Here is a 21,574-nt window from a genome sequence, read left to right on the forward strand (position 1 = left end):
ACAGGCACGTGCGAGGCCGAAGTCGAGATCAGGACCAGCAGCAGTCACAGTGATGTTTACTACTCACAGCTTGGCAACATGTCACATTCGCCTGTCCATCAGGGTAATACTTTCAGATAACTGATGAGAGAAGCCGACCTCGGGGAAGATCAGTTTGGATTCCGTAGAAATGTTGGAACACATGAGGCAATACTGACCCTACGACTTATCTTAGAAGCTAGATTAAGGAAGGGCAAACCTACGTTTCTAGCATGTGTAGACTTAAAGAAAGCTTTTGACAATGTTGACTGGAATACTCTCTTTCAAATTCTGAAGGCGGCAGGGTAAAATACAGGGAGCGAAAGGCTATTTACAATTTGTACAGAAACCAGATGGCAGTTATTAGAGTCGAGGGACATGAAAGGGAAGCAGTGGTTGGGAAGGGAGTGAGACAGGGTTGTAGTCTCTCCCCGATGTTATTCAATTTGTATATTTAGAAAGCAGTGAAGGAAACAAAAGAAAAATTTGGAGTAGGTATTAAAATCCATGGAGAAGAAATAAAAACTTTGAGGTTCGCCGATGACGTTGTAATTCTGTCAGAGACAGCAAAGGACTTGGAAGAGCAGCTGAACGGAATGGATAGTGTCTTCAAAGGAGGATATAACATGAACATCAACCAAAGCAAAACGAGGATAATAGAATGTTGTCGAATTAAGTCGGGTGATGCTGACGGAATTAGTAAAGGAGTTTTGCTATTTGGGGAGCAGAATACCTGATGATGGTCGAAGTAGAGAGGATATAAAATGTAGACTGGCAATGGCAAGGAAAGTGTTTCTGAAGAAGAGAAATTTGTTAACATCGAGTATAGATTTAAGTGTCAGGAAGTTATTTCTGAAAGTATTTGTATGGAGTGTAGCGATGTATGGAAGTGAAACATGGACGATAAATAGTTTGGACAAGAAGAGAATAGAAGCTTTCGAAATGTGGTGCTACAGAAGAATGCTGAAGATTAGATGGGTAGATCACATAACTAATGAGGAAGTATTGAATAGGATTGGGGAGAAGAGCAGTTTTGTGGCACAACTTGACCAGAAGAAGGGATCGGTAGGACATGTTCTGAGGCATCAAGGAATCACCAATTTAATATTGGAGGGCAGCGTAGAAGGTAAAAATTGTAGAGGGAGACCAAGAGATGACTACACTAAGCAGATTCAGAAGGATGTGGGTTGTAGTGGGTTCTGGAAGATGAAGAAGCTTGCACCTGGTTGTGGTTACAGACTGATCGGTAGCGAAGTTCCAGTTTTAGGTTATGTTGGAATAAGACAGTTTTAATGTATTTGCAAAAATTATATTAATAACCTTTGTTGTTGCATATATTTGTTTCTTCCAAACATGTCACAATTATGAGGTTGTTATTAGGTTGGGACATAAGAGCACACCTTAAATTAAATTAATAATATTGGGTGTCGAAATATTTGCCTGTTTCTTCCGAATGTGTTAGGAATTCTGAGATTATGATACACGAACATGAGTATGTGACACTATTCCTTTGAAATATACTCTGTCAGCTGCTGGCTCATTGGCTGCATAGACCCAGCAGCTGACACACCCATTCATTCCAATCATACATCACGGCAAGTGCTGACAACATTGCTGCTTAAACCACCTAAGTACACCACTGGACCTGATCTAGCCTTTTACACAAAACAGTGTACGCTTGGCCACTGACAAAATTTACCAATGTTTCCTTCCAAGATTGAAACTGTATTGAAAGGATCATTGTGGAGAACAATGCAACACTAACAAGACATCTAGATAAACTTTCCATAAATGCATAACGAAGCGGAAGCATTGCTAGGAGAGAAGTTCTTTGTAGGTGACAAGAATTAAATATCTGTAACTGTACATTCAATGAAAGTATTTCTTTTGTAAATTTGTTTGTTGAACAGACTTAAATATGGTTACATTACCACATCCCACATGCATCTCATTCTTCTGACACTGACCATCTTACCACAGCCTTAATTACGTATTTCTTCCAATGTGATTATGTATTTAGCACTGCTGTGGAAAATTTTACTTAACAATTTCTACAGCAGTTCTGCATAGAGTTTTCCTGCAACCTTATGCAAGTAATGAGTTCTCCCACAAGAATGAAACTAGTCAAAAAGTTTTACCTTGATTACTAAGCTTGCTATAAAACCAAACTGTACATCACGCACTTTTATTCTTCACAAAGAAATGACATAGTAATACTTATGAAAAACATAAACCTTCATGCAAGACACGATGTGGAGAGAGTAGTCTCTCAAAGGACCACAAACATCAGATATTCAGAAATGTAATGTGGTTCCATAACAAGTACTTAGACAGTTTTTCAGCTTTCCATACAGGTAACTTATTTCTCAATGCTTTGAATATTCACCTTTTTATCATGCGTCCTCATTCCAGCATAGTAACTGAGTGCTTCATTTGCTGTCGAGTACAGCTTGCTGTGCAAGAGATAGCAGCAAACCATAACACCTGTTCGGCCCTGCACAACCAAAATGAACGAATGCTTAAATTATTCTGAACAATGAACTTCTGTCTAGCAAAATTTCTATTACAAATAAAGGAGTCATAAAAATACTAAATTCAGTCCAATCAGTGCACTACCGAACCAGTAACAAATTCTTTAAATGTGCTTAAAATCAAACTCTTGCAGGTACGAGATAGGTACCCACTATTACTAACAAGGGGATCTCTTAAATTTTCTCCCAATTTCCTGAAGCAGAACAATTCTTTAAAAAGTAAAATAAAAACACTTGAAAAAACAGTATTTGAAGATTTCTGATCAATGTAAGCACAAACATTTCAAACTCATTCTAGCAGAATCTTAACAAAGAGTTTCGCAGTTGTGACGTTGCTGGTTTGATTCTCACTTTTACTGTAATTTTTTTATCTCTACTTCAATTTTATACTTACTATCAAATTTAAATGTCAGTTAAATACAGAATAACAATATTTTAATATAAATAATTTTTTCCTCTTAATAACTAATCAAATGAAAATGTGAGTATTCATAATAAAATAAAATTTTGTATAGAAATGCAACAGATGAAACAACATATTTGGTTTCTAGAGATTGAATGGTGCTACTGCTGTGTATAATTTTTTCATTCAAAAATATGGCATTTCATATGTCTATCACAGTTTAATTTATCTTCATGTGATTAATAATTAAAAATAAAAAGATGATATTTTATAAAAAAAATAATTGTTCACTATTTCATGGTTAACATTTCCATTTGATAGTACAGATATAACTGAACAAAAGGGAAGAAAAATATTGCTACAAATGAGACACTTTACAAGCAACTGTGATTACAAAGCTTGCACACTAATTCCTCAGCTACTAGAAAGTCTACTAAGCAGCTTGGAACATTTGTACTTAAACACTTCAATCTTCAAAAATTATTTTATCTTTTTTTTAATTATTATTTGTATAACACTGCTTTAGGAGATTGATGCCGTGCACCAACCCTCAAATGTGACAAGTATGAAGGAAATCAAAGACAGCCAGTCTGAAAGGTCCTCTTGAAAGATGATACTCCATATGTGTCCTTGGATTTACACAAAATCAAAAAGCAGAAACAACAGTACACTTCAATTCAACTTCCACAGAATAGGGTGAGAGATGCATATCAGGAGGAACATATTACATACATCTGATATTAATATCAGCAGTATTATGTGTTGCATTTCACAGTGCCTTTTATTTCTTTTCATCAAAGTGATCAGGAGAAGTCTCAAAGTGTTGTGGTGCCCTTTATGCCAGCTACCTTGTATAGCCCAGATGATTTACTTCACATGCGAATACAGCAAGCAGAAGAAAACTGATCGTCTGAAAGGGAATTTTAATGTGGTGGTTTGACTGAAATAGGCAGCATGCAAATTTCTACAAGAGTAATGATGTCACCAGTTGTAAATGTGATTCACAATTACGTTCAATCATGAAATAACAACCACATTACTATAAAATCATAACTACACATTGAGATCATAGCTACATTAGTGTCAGTGCTGTTGATTTTTCCCTCCCCTTCTACCCTTTCTTCATCTTCCAACAGAGAAAAGAAAAAATGTCATTACATCAGTGTAGTCACCACATGAGATCATTAACTGGTTTGGCAAGAGAATACCAATTGTGTTATGAAATATCAGACTTCTGAGTCACAAAAATACTACATGAAAGGCAAAAAGCACTGGAATTCATATTTGAGTTTGACAGTTACTTTCAGCATACTCACTGACAAGAAATTATTTACAGTCATCTCTGCCTTACAACTACACAGGATTGACAAACTATACATATAACATGTACTTCATATAATACCAGACACCAAATATGCTGTAGTTCTTATGGTCACCCAATGCTTTGATGAACAGCATCAATTATTTTTACAATCTCTGTAGTTTTTAGACGCTATCAGAATTTTACATATGAGGCAATGTGTGACACTGAAGGGAAGGTGCATATTACCTTTCCAGCTTTGCAGTGGACAGCAGCAACATTTCTGGGATCCTGAGATAGCCACTCATGAACATCAGCACAGAATGGACCAATCAGTTCCATTTTGGGAGGGTTGTGATCATCAAAAGGGTAAACAGACACTCTCTGTTGGAATTTGCTCACATCATATGATCGTTCAGAACACCTGCAACAAAAAAATAAAATAAAAATATTCACTGTTACACTTCAAAATTTAACCAAAAAATATAAATGGGGAAAAAATTTCAAGTAACTCAACCAACACAAACAGAGCCAAAGTGTAAACAGTCTCTCTAATAAAAATACAGAAGTATAGAAGGTCAGGAATTAATATCCTGTCAACCACAAAGCCATTAGAGAATGAAGCTCAAACCTTGAATAGACAATGATGAAGAAGGAAAGTGACTGTGCCATCCAGGCAGTTACCTTCCGCAATTCAAATTAATTAAGGCTAACAAAAATCTTCACAGTGCCATGAGTCTGCCAAAGATACTCGAAAAAGAATTTTGACAGTGTATTGGCAGAATTTCTATTTTCACTGGCAGATCTGAACACTAACTTTCTAACAGAAAAAATATGTGGGACTAGTGTAAACACACAGGCTGCTTTACTCTCACACTTATCTTGCATCATAATACAAGACACTACAGACCAAGTATACACAAAATAGTAATGTGAAATTATAGGAAACTGCTATCAGATGCAATAGAAATTTCCTTCCTAGAACATTCTTGCAGAAATAAATTTAGAAAATAAAATGTATTGGCAGCATATAGTATCAAAAGAAAAATTCCCCTGACAAAACTGTAAAGTTGAGGGGCAGAATTGCTGGGCAATACTTACCTTCAGAAGGAGAAATGCCAATATACACATGAAGGTATAAAAAAACTATCCTAGCCTCTCTCAGGGAGGAAAGATGGTTGGTCAAAATAAAAAGGAAATCCTTATGTCAGAGGCACCTGTCCTCCCTTTTTTAACGTACCCAACATACCCCTTTTTCTTCTCAAGAAAGAGACTAATAAGTCGCAAAAGCTACTTCTACATATGTATTAACTGTGTCTTGATAAAAATGGATTAAATTAACCAAAAATAATTCCATATAAAGTATTCTATAGAATAAAACCTCCCACACTGTAAATAGGCATAGAAAATAGCCATATTCAGAGAAATATTAAATGGCTACTGCAGTGTGAAAAAAAAAGCATCAAATTATTTTTTGTAATGAGAAATAGCATAAAACTATCTTGATATGGGTGGAAACTACCAAGGAAAAAGAGAGAGACAAGTACTTAAAGATAAACTGAGGTTACAGACATCTAAAGACGATTATTTTATTTGGTATGTGTCATGTACATAACTGGCTGCATCTTCGTGCAGATTTGTTGTCCAACAATATATTTTCAAACAGTTCAAACTTGTTTGAATAAGTAGTGAGGAAAGAATAAACCACTGAGCTTTTACAAAAGACCCTCAGCTACCCCTAGTATCCACTAGATAACAAAGAAAAACTGATTATAGACTAGTCTAAACAACAGAAACTGATTGCAAGCAGAAACTGATTGCCAAAAACACCTACACTGTGGATTGCAATTTCTGGCACTTATACTGTGGTCAGCAATTCGTTTCTGTTGGTTGTAGCCTGTCAGGTGACTGTATATGGTAGCCAATGAGATTAACTCATTCTAATTACTTGTTTTAGCAAAAGATACAAGTTTATTACTCTTGTTTTCAACAAGCAGAGTGCAAAATTGCCAATTATTAACCTGGCTATTATGGATAATAAGGTTGGTTACTGCTTTACATATTTACTTCTTGTATTGTATGTTGCTCACAATACGACACGATTTCTTGCAATATTGTTTAGAATCCTGGTGTTATAGTTTGGTTCTGAATTGCAAAGCTAAACAAATGTGACTGCAGGAAAACTAGCAGTGGCGATGGACTGATCTGTAATGTAGCTCTGTTTCATAAGGCAGTAATTTCATACATTCTCACCATGATGATATTTGTCAAACACCGTATTCTATTTAGTTCCACCTTCTTGCCTAATCATCCAACTCATGATGTCTTATTGATTTCCCATCATTCACCAAACAAATAGTTACCATCTACAGCATGCAACAGAAAAGCTGGTATCATAAACGTGTACTTTTACCCAGTGTCTTTGACTTTGGTAGTAACATTGATCACTGAAGCATTGTGTTTGTTGTTGCAGTAAAGGAACTTAATTAGCATCCACTAGTAAATGTTATAAACTCATTTGTTCTATTGACAAAAAACGTGAAGCAAAATATGACACCCTTATGATTTCCAACAAGAGCAATGTTCAAGTATGATTAGTTGGTGTAAGTTTACAAAACACTACCAGTATGGTAGTCTAAAGAATATGACAAGTGAGGGTATCTAAAATGATGACAGATGTCATGACTCATAGCACCACTGCAAAACAGATCAGAATTACACAAAAGCTATCTTCAGTATTAGGAATATTGACTATATATTATCACCAAAATCATACAGCAACAAAAGTTGTGCCTAAGCTTGTTTAGTATTTCTGAACACCAAGTTTGATTTAAGTGAGAAACAAAAAAATTACTGTGATAATACAAACATTGCATGCAATACGACCCAAATGCTAGTAATATGGTCTGGCGAGACATTCTCAAATTTGTTTAAAATAACAGATATTGTTTATACATCAAGGATGTCAATTAGTAGATTACCCACTATGCTGGCTACTGCCTCCTTACAAAAAGTAGAGCACGCCACAATTATGTGGATCACCTTTTTTGCAGTGTTCCAGCCATGCTAGTGTTACTATACATGGACGAACTATGATTCTACATGAAACTATACAGTTATTTTCCACAAGGAAGCCCTCTTCAAAAATGATAATGTCCATTTCACAATTTAGTTTTCTCTGGGAGTTGCGAGACAACTATTCAGTTTAATTTTAACATTTCTTCTACTTCAATGATGACAAACATAATATTATCTTGCTTGTCAATTTTTGAATACAGTGAAATATACTTGCTCTTTCACTACAGATTTAACTACGTGCTGAATGGAAATGAAAAATGTTACATAATCCACATGTAAATAGTTAATTGCGTTAATCAGTGACAATAAATCACATCTGACAGCAGTCTAAAGGAGATAACACATGGTAAAAATTGTGTTCATGGATTAGCACTACTTTGGTAGCCCCCTGTAAACTCTACACTCACCTTATTCCTTATTATATCTCATCTAGCAAGTGTTTAACAGATGCACAACTGTATCTCCATATCTTTTATATTAAAACCTGTCCTTGTGCATACTTCCTGTGTAACTATACCACCAAACACACAAAAAATTTCCGACTTTCCATTCTCCTCCTAATTCCACCTTTCCAACTACTTCTGAAACCAACTTCTATTTTTAGGTGGAATAAATATGGCACAAATCATAAAATGAAGCTGAAATTATAACAAATGTTACAGAATATGAAGCCCCAAAATTGTTTACCTCAAATATTTGCAGATCCAATCAAAGATATCCAAACATGGTTTTTAACAAGTTGTTTTAGGTTTAGCCATAGAAATCAATATCCATAGCCTCCATCAAAATGCTGTGATACTTTTTTTTAAAAAAAATATGGCTGTTTCTGCTACAAATGTTCAAGATTATTGAAGAGGAATACACTTGTGGAGTATAAGGAAGGAGCTCCCCAAAGATTGCTGACATGCTCAACGTATGGCAGTGACTGATCCTACCACAACCAAACATGTTTACATACACATCAGACACGTATTTCTGATAATTTGCTACAATACTTTGAAAGAATAAAAAAACTATAGGACCAACTAAATTTTAGAGCCAAAGTCTCAACTGAGCACAGGCTCTGTTCCATTAGCATGGTAAAGCATGTGAAAACTTAAATTACCTAGTAGCTATGTCATTCTTGTCAAAATATCTTTCAATACTTTTAGTGCTTTTAGATATACTTTAGGTTAAAATCTTAGGTGACAACTTCAGCAGCTCACCTCATCGCTACCTGTTGCGACATCCTCATATCCTTATATGGACTAAAACTACTAAAATAATTCACTATAATGTAGTCCATGAGTTGTGGGAAAGTTAAATGGATAAAATTATCAATTGAATTACTGGATTGAAAGCATATTGCTTCATGCCAGAGACATGAAAATTAATTTTATCAAGCTTTTGTTTGAAGGAAAAAAACAATACTCTTCGAGTGAGGCCACATAGTGCAATATTTGATCACACTAAATTCTGGGTTCTCAGACTTAAAGATTGTACTGAAAACTAAGATTCATTCATATTTGGTGCTTACTGAGAAAGTCAATAAAAGCGATAACTTCCACATTCTGAACAAACTTCTTGTTATTCAAAAAATATCTTTAATAACCCAGATGCAATAAGCAATTGCAATTCCAGAAACGCCACCACTGTGATGAAACTCATGTTGTCCATAAAGTTATAACACTGTATGGACAAAGAGGAATGATCACTATTAGTTATCAGCTTTCACCAGTGATGTAGGAAACACACAACAAATGTAGTAAACAATGTGGTGACTTAACCATCATATCAGTGCCAGTTTCTCCAAACAGACTAAGCTACACATCGGTCTGCCACATTCAATGGTTTCACCAACTCTCAACCAAATTATCCCCTAGATCTCGGGCTATGCTACAAATTACTGTCACCACTACCAAGACTCCAGGGGGGTTATAGTATCACACTCTGGCCCACCCATTGTTGTTGCTTCTGCTGCTGCCAAGGCTACTGCTGTTTTCAGTCCAAAGATTAGCTTGATGCAGCTCTCCACACCAGTTTCTACCATTTAAGTCTCTTCTTATATGTTAAACTACTCCACATCATTCATTTCAATCTGTTGAATATAGTCAAGCCTCAGTTTCCCGTAATATTTACCTGAGACACTTCCCTCTATCACCAAATTTTGGATTCCTTACTGGCTCCTTTTGCTCAAGTTGTGCCATAAATTTAATGTCTTTCCAATTTGATTTAATACTACCACACATTAGTACTCTGATCTTCAGCATTCTTCTGTAGCACCACATTTCAAAAGTTTATATTCTCACCTCATTTGAACTGTCTATAATACACGTTTCACTACCTCATAAGGCTATGCTCCAGACAAACACCTTCAGAAAAAGCTTCCCAACACTTAAATTTAGATTTGATGTTATCAAATTTCTCTTTTCCAGACGCAATTCTTGCTACAGCCAGACCACATATTTTATATCCTCTCTACTACTGCGATCAGTTATTTTGCTACTTTTAGTGTTTCACTCCCCAATCTAATTCTACCAGCATCACCTGATTAACTCTATTTCCTCACTCATTTTATTTGTGTTGACATTCCTCATACATTCTGCTTTCAGAATGTTATTCCTTCCATTCCACTGCTCTTCCAAGTCCTTTGCCATTTTCGACAGAATTACAATGTCATCAGTAAAACTCTAAATTTTATTTCTTATCATTCAGCTAAAAGTTCCTGTCTATATTTTTAACTCCACAAATTTGCAGTGACTGGTTGTAAACAAAATTTTCTGAAGTACAATTACACGCTGGAAAATTAACAAGTAACATCTAGAAGCAAATCTCCCTTGTTATGGGTGTCTAGACAACTTTGCTTCAGCTATATAGGCTTTAATTTTCAAATCACAATATTTTCCAAACTAGGTATTTGCCTAACTTTTGCATTTAAGATGACAATCATATTTTACACAGTCCTTCAATTGTGTATTACAACAATGCTAGCACTCTTAAGGTTTATCACTTTTATAGCGCTTTTACTTTCCATTTTGAATATTTGACTAACTCCTCTGCCCATCACACAAATGTATGACATCTTATTATGAACATCACGACCTTATGGACAACAGGTATAATTCACTAGAAGAAACTTCTGCACCATTGATCTGAACTCCACAGAATCACACACACAAAATTACAGTTTTCAGTGCAACATATTAAACTGGACTGTCATTGATTAGTAAACTCCATGACAACTTACAGATTGTAGATCTTGTAGTGGTCTTTGTGTTTGGACTCCAGAAATTTCACAACGTCATCAATGTGGTTGCGGTACACACCTTCAAGCTTCTGAGCTGGAAACCCCATTGCTATGAGATTGCTCTTAATGTCTGTATGGTTGATTAAGAAAAATTATATCATTCAAAAATGAGACAAAATTCAATTATTGGTCACATAACTTCTGGGAAATAGCACTAAATAATCATCTTCATTACTCCACTTAATCTCTTCCTTCCCACGAATCCTGTCTTTGCTAAGCCCACAATGATTGCGACGACAGCACAACAAGCAGAATAATTTGACTCCACATTTAATATCCGAAAGACCTAATGTTTATGCTGTAACAAGGATAGCAAATATTTTGAGGTGCTGAATGCAACCCAGTCAAATCTTAAACTACAGATGCCATAAATAACTTCATAAAGGAGTATGCAAGTAACTAACATTATTTTCATCCACGAAGAAAAAAGTATATACTGCAAAAACTGTTGCTGCCAATTTAAACACCAATTGTTCACTTGAAATTTCATGCAACACTAGCAGATCTAACCTTAACCATTTACAATGTGATTTTATAAGCTGTATGTCAATTGGACAAAACACACACACACACACACACACACACACACACACACACACACACACACACACACACACAGAGAGAGAGAGAGAGAGAGAGAGAGAGAGAGAGAGAGAGAGAGAGAGAGAGAGGAATATGTACTGCATTTGCAACTTTTATTTGGTGCCTCGAACAACTATTCTAAGCTTTACATAGGGAGAATTATAAAAGTCCCATCTGCTGTTTACTAATTATGTATACTTTAAAGGAAACACCAGCTTATAAAATCTTATGCAAATAACCTACAACGTTCACAAGGAACTCCAGGTTCATACTGACAAAGAATGGTTGAGAAAAACAGGGAAAATAATTAAAAACTCAGCATTCAACGCACAGCAGTAATATAACATTTCTTCTTATTTACTGGTATTTCACCCATAATACATCTTCACGTAAGGCATATCTCTAATGTGCAAGTCCATCCACAGCAATTGACATATCACATACTGAATACAACCACCATTGCCTAACATTTGTGCCTACAATGACCACAAGAGTGCATATTCCTAGAGCCAAGATATTTTTGAGAGTTTAAGTTAAGATGTTCTACCCCCTATTTTTAACCAACTGCTGCTTGCTCAGTCAACAAGTTACTGAATCTGAGGGTTACCAAGGATGAAAGATTTGTTATTTTGTAAGATTCGATCACAAATCTGGATGGACTGTCTAGCTTTACCTGGAAGATTATTCAGTATGTAATTCATACTGCACTTCGCGAACGACACCGACGCGTATGGTACAATTAGCGTAAAACTAAAAGGTGATGGAAAAGAAATGCTGGAATCTTAGTAGCGATGCTGTAAAAAAAAATTTAAAAAAAATCATTTTGTGCCTAAATTTGGCAGACTAATTTTAGTGAGCTTTTCATTCTTATCAATCAAAAACCTAGAAACATACGTAAAGGATACATGTCAAATCCAAATTAAATCCATCCTGTGTATATCGTTTTCTCCTTTTACTCACAAGGATCCTTACTGGATTAGTCATTTTTATGTTGGAGATTGTGTTAGCCATTTTTGTGTACTGACAGATCTCTTTAGAAGATGAACCAATTTCTGGTCCCTTTTGCTCTTCCACGCAAACATGGAGTGGAGTTGCAGAAGCGGAAAACTGTTCGGATTTTAAACTTTCTAGTCTCGACTTTCTGCAAGAGAAGCATAACCCCATAAAAAAATCACTGCACCTCTCAAAGAATAAATAATATTAGCTTTCACTTGATGTGTCAACTAACATTGAGGCAAATGAACGCATTTCAGCACAAACACTGTTCTTCAAAACCAGACGGTAAAATTCATCCGGGGCAAATTTTCATACTATTCAATCTGTCAGGTCTCATGTACACTACTATTACTTTTGCGTTATCTTCATCAGTTTTGTTTGCGGAAACAAGAAGGCGTAATCAATACAGTATGTCACGGCATTTTTGATAGCCAGTCCTTTCCTACAAAATCTCGCGTCCTATACTTTTCCGAGATGCTATTCACTTTAAGACTTTTAACCCAAGTCTCACCAACATACTCATAAACTAACGCTTTGTCTTGCCGTCCTAAGCGCCTGCCTCACTGTTCGATTTCCGGAAAATATCGCACTTCCGTCACGTCTGTTTCCTTATTTCAGTACTCAAAATCAGGTCATTGAAACGGTCTGGACTGTACGTTTACAATCAACATTCTGTTTGATGTAGTGTCAGTCTACAAATAATGGTTTTCATCGCACATACAAAAATTTCAAAGTTGTATATCAATTCCATTTCAACCATTAACTTCCACAGTTTTTAGGACAGATCGAACATCGAGATGTTAAGTAACATCCTTGATTAATCACTGCCTTCTATAGCAATTACAAAGCACCCACATTCAACACAAAATCAAACAGTTTTTGAACATTGCTCGAAACGCATTGCTTCAAAACGACATTAGCATAACCCAAGGAGCGTTTCTGAATTCAAAAGCGGATACATATGATGTGAAATAAAAACAGTAACCAGAATATTAACGAAGAAAGACTCCCCAAACAATAACAAATGAAGAGGGAAAGTTGCTTATTAAAGAACTTCTAGTTTCTTTCCAGTATATTGCTAACAATAGAAAAAGAGGTGATTGTTTTTAACATAAATTCAAGAACGGCGACTCAGCATAGAGGTAGGCAAAGATGGCCACGAGTGTGGAAGTCGCGAATTTTAACATGAGAAATAGTTATAGTTATGTAGTTAAAAAGAAAACCTGCGAAAATTGTAAAGCTGTAATTACAACCCTAAACGAACGAATTTCAAGCCTACAATTCATAGTCAATAATTTAAAAAGGGAAATAGCTGGACTGAAGAAAGAAATCGGCGAAGTACAAACAGTGAAAAATTCGTGTGAGGTGAAACAAGATACACGTGATAAATCATCCGAGTGGATAGCAGTGTCGCAAAAAGTTCGGTCTCAAATCACGAAAACTGTTAAAAGTGTTACTTTCTTAGACAAAAATAAATATGATGTCTTGAGTCATAACGAGTGTACAACTGATCGTGACGTTGTAAAAACCTGCAATTCGGACACCAACAGTAAACTTGGAAACAGTGGTAATGGCAAAAACGTATCATTAAGGAAAAAGTGTGGTATTCTCTTGCTTGCAGACAGCCACGGCAGAAAGCTATCAAGCATGCTCCGAGAGAAAAATCGAGAAACGGCAGTGACTAGCATAGTGAAACCTGGAGCGGGAACACACCATGTCGTTGACACAGATCTTTAGATGAACACAATACAGGATAATGACTTTACAGTATGTATAGCGGGTTCGAATGACATAGCTAAAAATGAAGCTGATGCCTGCATTAAAACACTACAGAACTTTCTAGAAGTGAATAAATCTAGGAACACAATAGTAGCCACTGTGCCTCATAGACACGACCTAATCTACAGATCGTGTGTTAATAAAGAAATTAGGAAAACTAACATCAAAATTAAGAAACTGTGTGCGGAATACACAAAGTGTGATGTACTGGACGTAAGTAAACTACATCGAAACCTACACATCAATCACGGAATGCACCTTAATTACAACGGGAAAAGTGTTATGTGCGATCACATCAGTGAAATAATTAAAGAAAGACTATTACGAAATAGATCTGTCTATCAGCTTCCTGAAAGACTTACAGGCAAAAATGAGGAAAGCAAATTCGACAAGAACGAAGAAAGCAGGAAAGAGGAGACATCAGAAGATCTACAAAGGATTGCAGCAGTTACACCTGTAAGAGTTAATTTAAGATCAAGGCGGAATATACCCAAGAACGAGGATTTTTTCTATCCCCCTCTGAGAAAACAAAAAACTTAGCATCACCAAACAAGTTAAAAATAGCATCATCAGACAAGTTAAAGATAGACCATAAAAATTGCAAAGGACTCCATCAGCAAATTGTAGTAAATAAGGTAAAGTCTGAACCTCCTCACCAATGTGTAAAAAAATTAAACAAAAAAAATCTTGATCTGAAAGTATACATCCATAATGTACAAGGGCTCAAAACCACACTTAATGAATTAGAAATTTTGTTATCAAGTGCAAGTGAACTGTCAGATACACAGATAGTATGTATTAATGAACATTTCATGAGGTATTTTGAAATAGAAAGTGTTGTGATACCAAATTTTAAACTCGTAGGTCACTTCTCAAGAACATCTTACAAAGGTGGAGGTAGTTGCATATTTGTAAAAGACAACATTACTGCTACACCTCTTGATATTTGCAATTTGTATAGTATTGAAAAAGATATAGAACTGTCAGGTATAGAGCTTACAGATCTAAATGTTTATATAATAGCACTTTACAGGTCACCCTCTGGTAACATAGGGACTTTCTACAAAAATCTAGCACCAGTAATAGAAAATCTAAGTAAAAGAAAATCATATAGTGTTCTAATATGTGGTGGCTACAATATAGATTTTCTCTCAGAAAACTCTAGCCATCTAAGCATTAAAAATTTTATGAACAGCTACAACCTAGACCTAATGGTTAACACTCCAACCAGGATAACAAATCACAGTACCACTTGTCTGGATCAAGTGGCAAGCAATATAAATTGTACTGTATCCTCTGTCAAACTAGGATTTTCAGACCACAATGCATTAATTGTGCAGGTCTGGTTGCAAAATAACAGTCATGAACACAATAAAATCACTGTACAGAGGAGAAACTTCAATAAAACCCACACGCATACTTTCCTCTTTGATATACAAAATGAAAACTGGCAAAATGTATATGAGGCTCAAACAGTAGACAGCAAATATGAAGCATTCTTGGATATTTTCTGTTATTATTTTAATTGCCACTTTCCCTTACAAACAAAACGTATCAACGAAGATAGGAAACTCTCCAGCTGGATCACCCCAGGAATCATTAGATCATCACAAAGAAAAAGAGAACTTTTTTACATTAGCAAATCCAAACTAGGCAAACTGTTATTATTTTAATTGCCACTTTCCCTTACAAACAAATCGTATCAACAAAGATAGGAAACTCTCCAGCTGCATCACCCCAGGAATCATTAGATCATCACAAAGAAAAAGAGAACTTTTTTACATTAGCAAATCCAAACTAGGCAGTAGTGAAGCATTTAAGTCATACTTTACTCTATATAAAAAGATATTAAGGAACATAGTAAATGCAGCCAAAAAGCTGCAGAATGATAAGTGCCTCAAATTGTCATCAAATAAGAGCAAAGGCATGTGGCAACTTATTAATATGAATACTAATAGAGGAAAACAACTACAAAGTGATATTAGCTTAAAAATAAATGGAAAATTAGTCTCCAGTGGGAAAGAAACAGCAGAGGAATTCAATAACTACTTTACAGAAACAGTAGAAAACCTGGCTAACCATCTTAAAAATAGCTGTCCCTTACAACTAGAACCAAACTTATGCTCTGAGACTCTATTTTTAAGACCTACATCTGAAACTGAAATAGAGAAGACACTTCAAAGCAGAATTTAAAAAAATCATCTGCTGGACAAGATCAAATTCCATGCTTCCTCCTTCACAATTGCAGTAACTTTATCAGTAAACCCCTAGCCCATATAATAAACTTCTCATTCCTGAATGGTGCATTTCCTGGTATGCTCAAAATTGCAAAAATTATACCTGTCCACAAAAAAAGGAAGCAGAGAGGATCCCAGTAATTATCGACCTATTGCACTGCTTTCAACTTTTAGTAAAGTATTTGAATATATAATGGCCACAAGAATCATGTCCTTTCTAGACAAAGAAAATATCCTGTCACCTGCTCAGTTCAGCTTCCAAAGTAAGAAAGCTACAACTGATGCAATACAAGAATTTCTAGATCATGCACTGGAGCTTGTGGACAAAATACTCCCAGCCATAGGTGTCTTCCTTGATCTAACAAAGGCCTTCGACATGGTTAATGCAAAAAATGCATTCCTATGGAATAAGAGGAAATGCCTATGACTGGTTTAAAAGCTATCTGGAAGATCGACAGCAGTATGTCGAATTAAATGAAACTAAGCTCTCAGGTACAGCTAGCACTGTACATTCCTCCATGCATACCATAAAGCAAGGCGTTCCCCAAGGCTCCATCCTGGGCCCCTTGCTGTTCTTACTTTACATAAATTACCTTCCTCACAGCCTACCAAACACAAAAACCCATTTGTTTGCTGATGACACCTCTATACTCATACCTGCACCCGAACAAATTCTCCAATCTCATATAGATAGGACCACAGATCAAATAAGTCGATGGCTTCAAAGTAACAGGCTGCTGCTAAATGCAAAAAAGACAATTGGAAAAACCTTCCACACGGCCCAAAACAGTAATCCATTACTACCAACTATATCACTGGAAAAAAATAATGTTAAACTTGAAAATGAAATAAAATTTTTGGGCGTCACTATTACTGAAAAGCTCACATGGAAAAGTCACATTGATGTTACCAGCACAAAACTTAGTAAAGTATGCTTTATGATTAGATCAATAAGGAATGTCACTAACACAAGTACCCTAACCACAATGTACCATGCACTCTTTCACTCTGTACTTAGCTATGGAATCATCTTCTAGGGCCAAAATTCTGAATCAATTAAGATATTCAAACTGCAGAAGAAGATAGTCAGAACAATTATGTTCAAAAAACAAAGAGACACTTGTAAACCATTACTTAAGAAACTAAATATTTTGCCCCTCCCATGCCAATACATACTAGAATTATTATTCATTACCAAAAAAAGTATCAACAAAATTAGCAAAAATATGGATTACCACGATTATGACACAAGATCAAAAACCTCTCTAAGAATACTTACCCACTCAACAAAACTGTACAGTGACAGTGTCAAGTGTATGGGAATAAATTTATATAATCATCTTCCAACTTTTATACAAGAAATCCAAGAAATAAATAAATTCAAACAGACAGTGAAGTCTCTTTTAATAAAAGACTGCTTTTATACCATGCAGGAATATTTGGAATCAAAATTGTCTTAGTGCATGATAATGTATCAAAGCTGAATGTTGTTAAGTCAATTTCGTCACATCATGTAACAATTCTCTGTAAAGCCGTAACTTTAAGTAACATAATTTTGTAAGTAATGTAAAATAATCATTCTTCTGTGTTCTTGTTTACTGTTTTAGACTCCTGTAAACTGTATATTTGTATTGACTTATCCCATATCAGTTGTACAAGCCATTGTACTGATTTGATCTATGGAACAAATAATAAATAAATAAATAAATAAATAAAAAGTTAAGGCAACATTAAATGCAAATAATATACTACAGTCATTTTTGAGCGTCTGTACAAGTAATCAGTGTCGCCAAAAATACAAAATAATACAAAACAGATGAACTGAATAATCATGTAAATGATAATATCGTCACGTTGTAACCAGAATCAAGTCCAACTCTGAAAGTAGGATCTTCATTGAATCAGCACATTTATCACTGAAAGCATGTTTATTACGAACACCAACGTACAGCCAGAAAAGAATTGACCTCCAGGGCAGAGGGTGCAGCTATTTATGCAAACTTCGAGGATTCTACAATTCAGGTATTTATACCTACATCGAATATTCCAGAATATTTAAACATTACAAACATAACATATTTCAAGAATCTACCAGAACCGATAAAAACTAAAACAAAACTGCTGATGGTTGGGTTTGAACTAACGGCGTGCAGTGCACTGCTAACCACCACACCATGGGTACCACAGCTCGCGGTAGTGCTCCGTATCCTGGAAAAACAGCAATGCGCTCTTTGAGAGCTGCAGGCTACAGCACTCTGGATCTATATGTTATTAACATTCCTGTGTTTGGTGGCGCTGGAGAATTCTCGTGTACTGACCGTGTTGTCACATCATCTTCACTGTGATGAGCATTGAAGGTAACCCCTCCTCTCAAAGCTTCATGAACGTCGAATAAGTCTTCAGTTTCCTAGAGCTTCTTATCGTCAACTGCGCGTCTGGGCCAAAGCAGGTTTTCATATGGAGGACATGGACGAGCTCTCTACGTTTTTGTCTTTTTGGTGAAGGGTCATAACCCTCGCCTTTATGTGTGTTATCTTACAAGAGAGGAAGAATACTGTACAGCCCAAAGTAATGCTTTATGAACTTTTCTGGTAGTCTCATTTTCCACACAGGTGTGATACTCCATACCATGCATCCCAGACTGTACCTCACTTTCGGGTACTTGGTATTATCAGTCTTTCTCCTGGGCGTCCACAAGCTGTATCCCTTGCTCCTTCAATCCTCATGATGAGGTATTTCACATAGTAATTCTATCAGCTGGTTCAACTTTCCAATGCTCAGAAATAATCGTATGGGGAGCTCCATGTTTCAGAATGATGTCGTCTACAAGGAACATAGTAATTTCTGGAGCTTTGGCTGCCAGTATAGCTTTGGTCACAGCAAGTGGATGAGGTAGTCCGTGCAGACATTATCCATCGACTCCCATTTGTCGAGTTCGAAAACTTCCCTAAGGGGCGACTCCATTTCAGTGGAAGGGCGTTGCTACAGGCAGGACTGGTACCAGACCCTCCCCCCCCCCCCCTTCCCCAGAAGTAATTGCAGCACATGCTTCCATAATTGATAATCCTTGCAGTGGCTTACATAGTGTGTAAAATATCAGTAGAGATCTATATCTGATTCTGTCTAGAGTTTTTATGAAACCGAGGCCACCAGAGGTGTTGGATCATCATGGAAATACTTGAAGATAGCTGTCCATAAATGAGATGGGATGAAGATAAACCAATTCTGTCCCCTTATAATTTCTCCATTTATTAATTGGAATTATCCTTGGGTCAGTACCCCACTATTCAACGTTTCTATGATTTTCAGCAGTGCTGTATCTTCCCTCTCTTCAGCAGCAATGTCATTTAATGCAGCAGTGACTGACATTTCATTCACAATGTGCTGTACTACTAAAGAATTACTTGAAAGGCAGTCAGTGTCCTTGTGTTTGCGTCAATTTTTGTATACCACAGGATGCTGTGCTCCTGAGACCTTAATGCCTGTCTCCACCAGTTAATCCAATAGATTCTTCAGGCTAGTTAGCCAACATACTGAATGGCCATCTGTCATATCGGTGAGTGGTTTGCCAAATAAATACCTCAAGATGTTGTTGATGCCACAAACAACTGCAGGGCGCTCTTTCTTCGTTGTGGAGTAGTTCATTTTGGACTTGAAGAGTAGTCAGGAAGCACAAGCAATCATCTTTTGAGTAGTTTCCTAAATTTGTACTAGAAGTGCCCCTATCCCATGGCTGCTAGAGTTGGTGTGAAGTTTTGTCTCTGCATTCTCATCAGACAGTGCTAGGGCTGGAGAAGATGTTACCGGCTCCTGAAGGACAAGGAAAAGTCTTTCCTGCACTCCAGGAAAATTTGACAGCTCCCTGAAATAGTTTTCACTAGGGATGTGCCTTGGTACAGAACTCCTTTATGTACTGCCAGTAGTACGAGCCCCTTCAGAGAAATCTCCTCACATCACAAAAGTGCCAAGGAGTCAGTAATCCCAGAATGCTCTTATTTTATCTGTATTGGGAAGAACTCCTTCATAAGATTTCTATTTCTTGGGCAGTAAAGATACACTTTCTCAGATTCAGGCGGAGGCCAACTGTCTGAAAACACTTCAACGTACTTGTCTGGTGGCTTATTTGTTCTTCAAATGTCTTCGAAAAACGACAGTGTCATCCAGACAGCAAACACACATAGTTCATTTAAGGTGTTGAAGCAGGTTGTTCATCATAGGTTTGAATGTGACCAGAGCATTACACAGTCTGAACAGCATAACTTTAAACTAAGAGAAGGTTTTGAAAGTTATGGAGGCAGTCTTTTCTTGGCCAGTCTCATAAACCTAGATTTACCATTAGCGTCTCTGCATGTCCATGGTTAAGAAGTACTTTACACCAGAGATGACCAAAATTTCGGTTCATGGGCCTTGCTCGGGCACTTGTGCCAAAGGGCTAAACCTCGCTTCACATTTTCGCCACCGCCCCGCCACTTTGTCTGAGCATAAACAGTGGAAAGAGAGGAAAACGGCGAACATGCTGCACTTGAATGACAGTGCAGACGTAATGCGTACTATTTGGTTTTATATCTCTCATTTCTCAACAACATAGATCACAAACAAAACAAATTTTCAGTAATATTTAATTATTTTTGGCGTGCTGAAGACATAATGTAATTTTTATCTGGTACAAACTGTCGGCATATGGACTGATGGAGAGTTTCAAAGAGTTTCTCACTGAAGTTGCCACATAATTGTGCCTCATTTACTTTCATAATCGAAAAAAGGTCTTCCACATAAAAATTTCGATTGAAATATTTTAGCACTTTTGCGACCTCATTATGGAGACTTGGAAATTCTGTAACAGAAAGCAATGTAAACGTCCTGGACAGTTTTAATGTAAAAATATTTGTCTTTAAAACTGGTATTACCTTGCAGGTCAATATGTTACATTGGCATATGCACAGGGGCCCTCTCAATTGAAACGGCAAACGATCTCAAAAACAGCATGGACGCAGATGTGACGTTGATACTGTCCTTAAAAGCTTTATAAAACTATCCTCATAGTAATTCATTCAAGGCCAGGATGACTTATTCACAACTCCAAATTTTTTAACGACAGTGAGCTTAGGGAAGTGGACTGTCTTTGTCAGAATGTGTCCCTTCTATAACGCGATTTTCTTTTAAAATGCATCTCCATCACATCAGAAATAAGTTGTTTCTCAGCTTGCAGCGTCTTAAGCTCCTGTTGCACAATGTGAATAACAAACTGTACTCCTATGCACCAGCGCCCCAAGCGTGCATATCTGTGATTACAGGCTGGTTCCCGTAGACCTGTTACACCATCCATCTGCGATATACCTTGCGCACATGCGCAGTAGAAGGTAA

At 36.5% G+C, this 21,574-nt stretch overlaps 1 protein-coding gene across 12 annotated transcripts in view; it reads right to left on the reverse strand.

Moving 5' to 3' along the window:
• LOC126336552 (phosphatidylinositol 3,4,5-trisphosphate 3-phosphatase and dual-specificity protein phosphatase PTEN-like) overlaps window positions 1–13,220 on the reverse strand; it is a 177,760-nt gene extending 164,540 nt beyond the window's left edge. For 3 of the 12 annotated variants that reach the window (XM_050000389.1, XM_050000392.1, XM_050000391.1), the window contains exons 1-5: window positions 12,427–12,995; window positions 12,104–12,339; window positions 10,557–10,686; window positions 4,502–4,676; window positions 2,405–2,512 (exon numbers count right to left, since the gene is read on the reverse strand). In XM_050000389.1, the coding sequence (XP_049856346.1) occupies window positions 2,405–2,512; window positions 4,502–4,676; window positions 10,557–10,686; window positions 12,104–12,339; window positions 12,427–12,446 (669 nt within the window). In that variant the 5' untranslated portion in view covers window positions 12,447–12,995. Of the gene's footprint in view, window positions 1–2,404; window positions 2,513–4,501; window positions 4,677–10,556; window positions 10,687–12,103 lie in introns of all 12 variants that reach the window. The other 9 variants (XM_050000397.1, XM_050000399.1, XM_050000395.1 and 6 more) reach the window with 7 other exon arrangements.
• Between the last annotated feature and the right edge of the window lie 8,354 nt (window positions 13,221–21,574).

Source organism: Schistocerca gregaria, chromosome 2, assembly GCF_023897955.1.
Source record: "Schistocerca gregaria isolate iqSchGreg1 chromosome 2, iqSchGreg1.2, whole genome shotgun sequence".
NCBI lineage: Eukaryota > Metazoa > Arthropoda > Insecta > Orthoptera > Acrididae > Schistocerca > Schistocerca gregaria.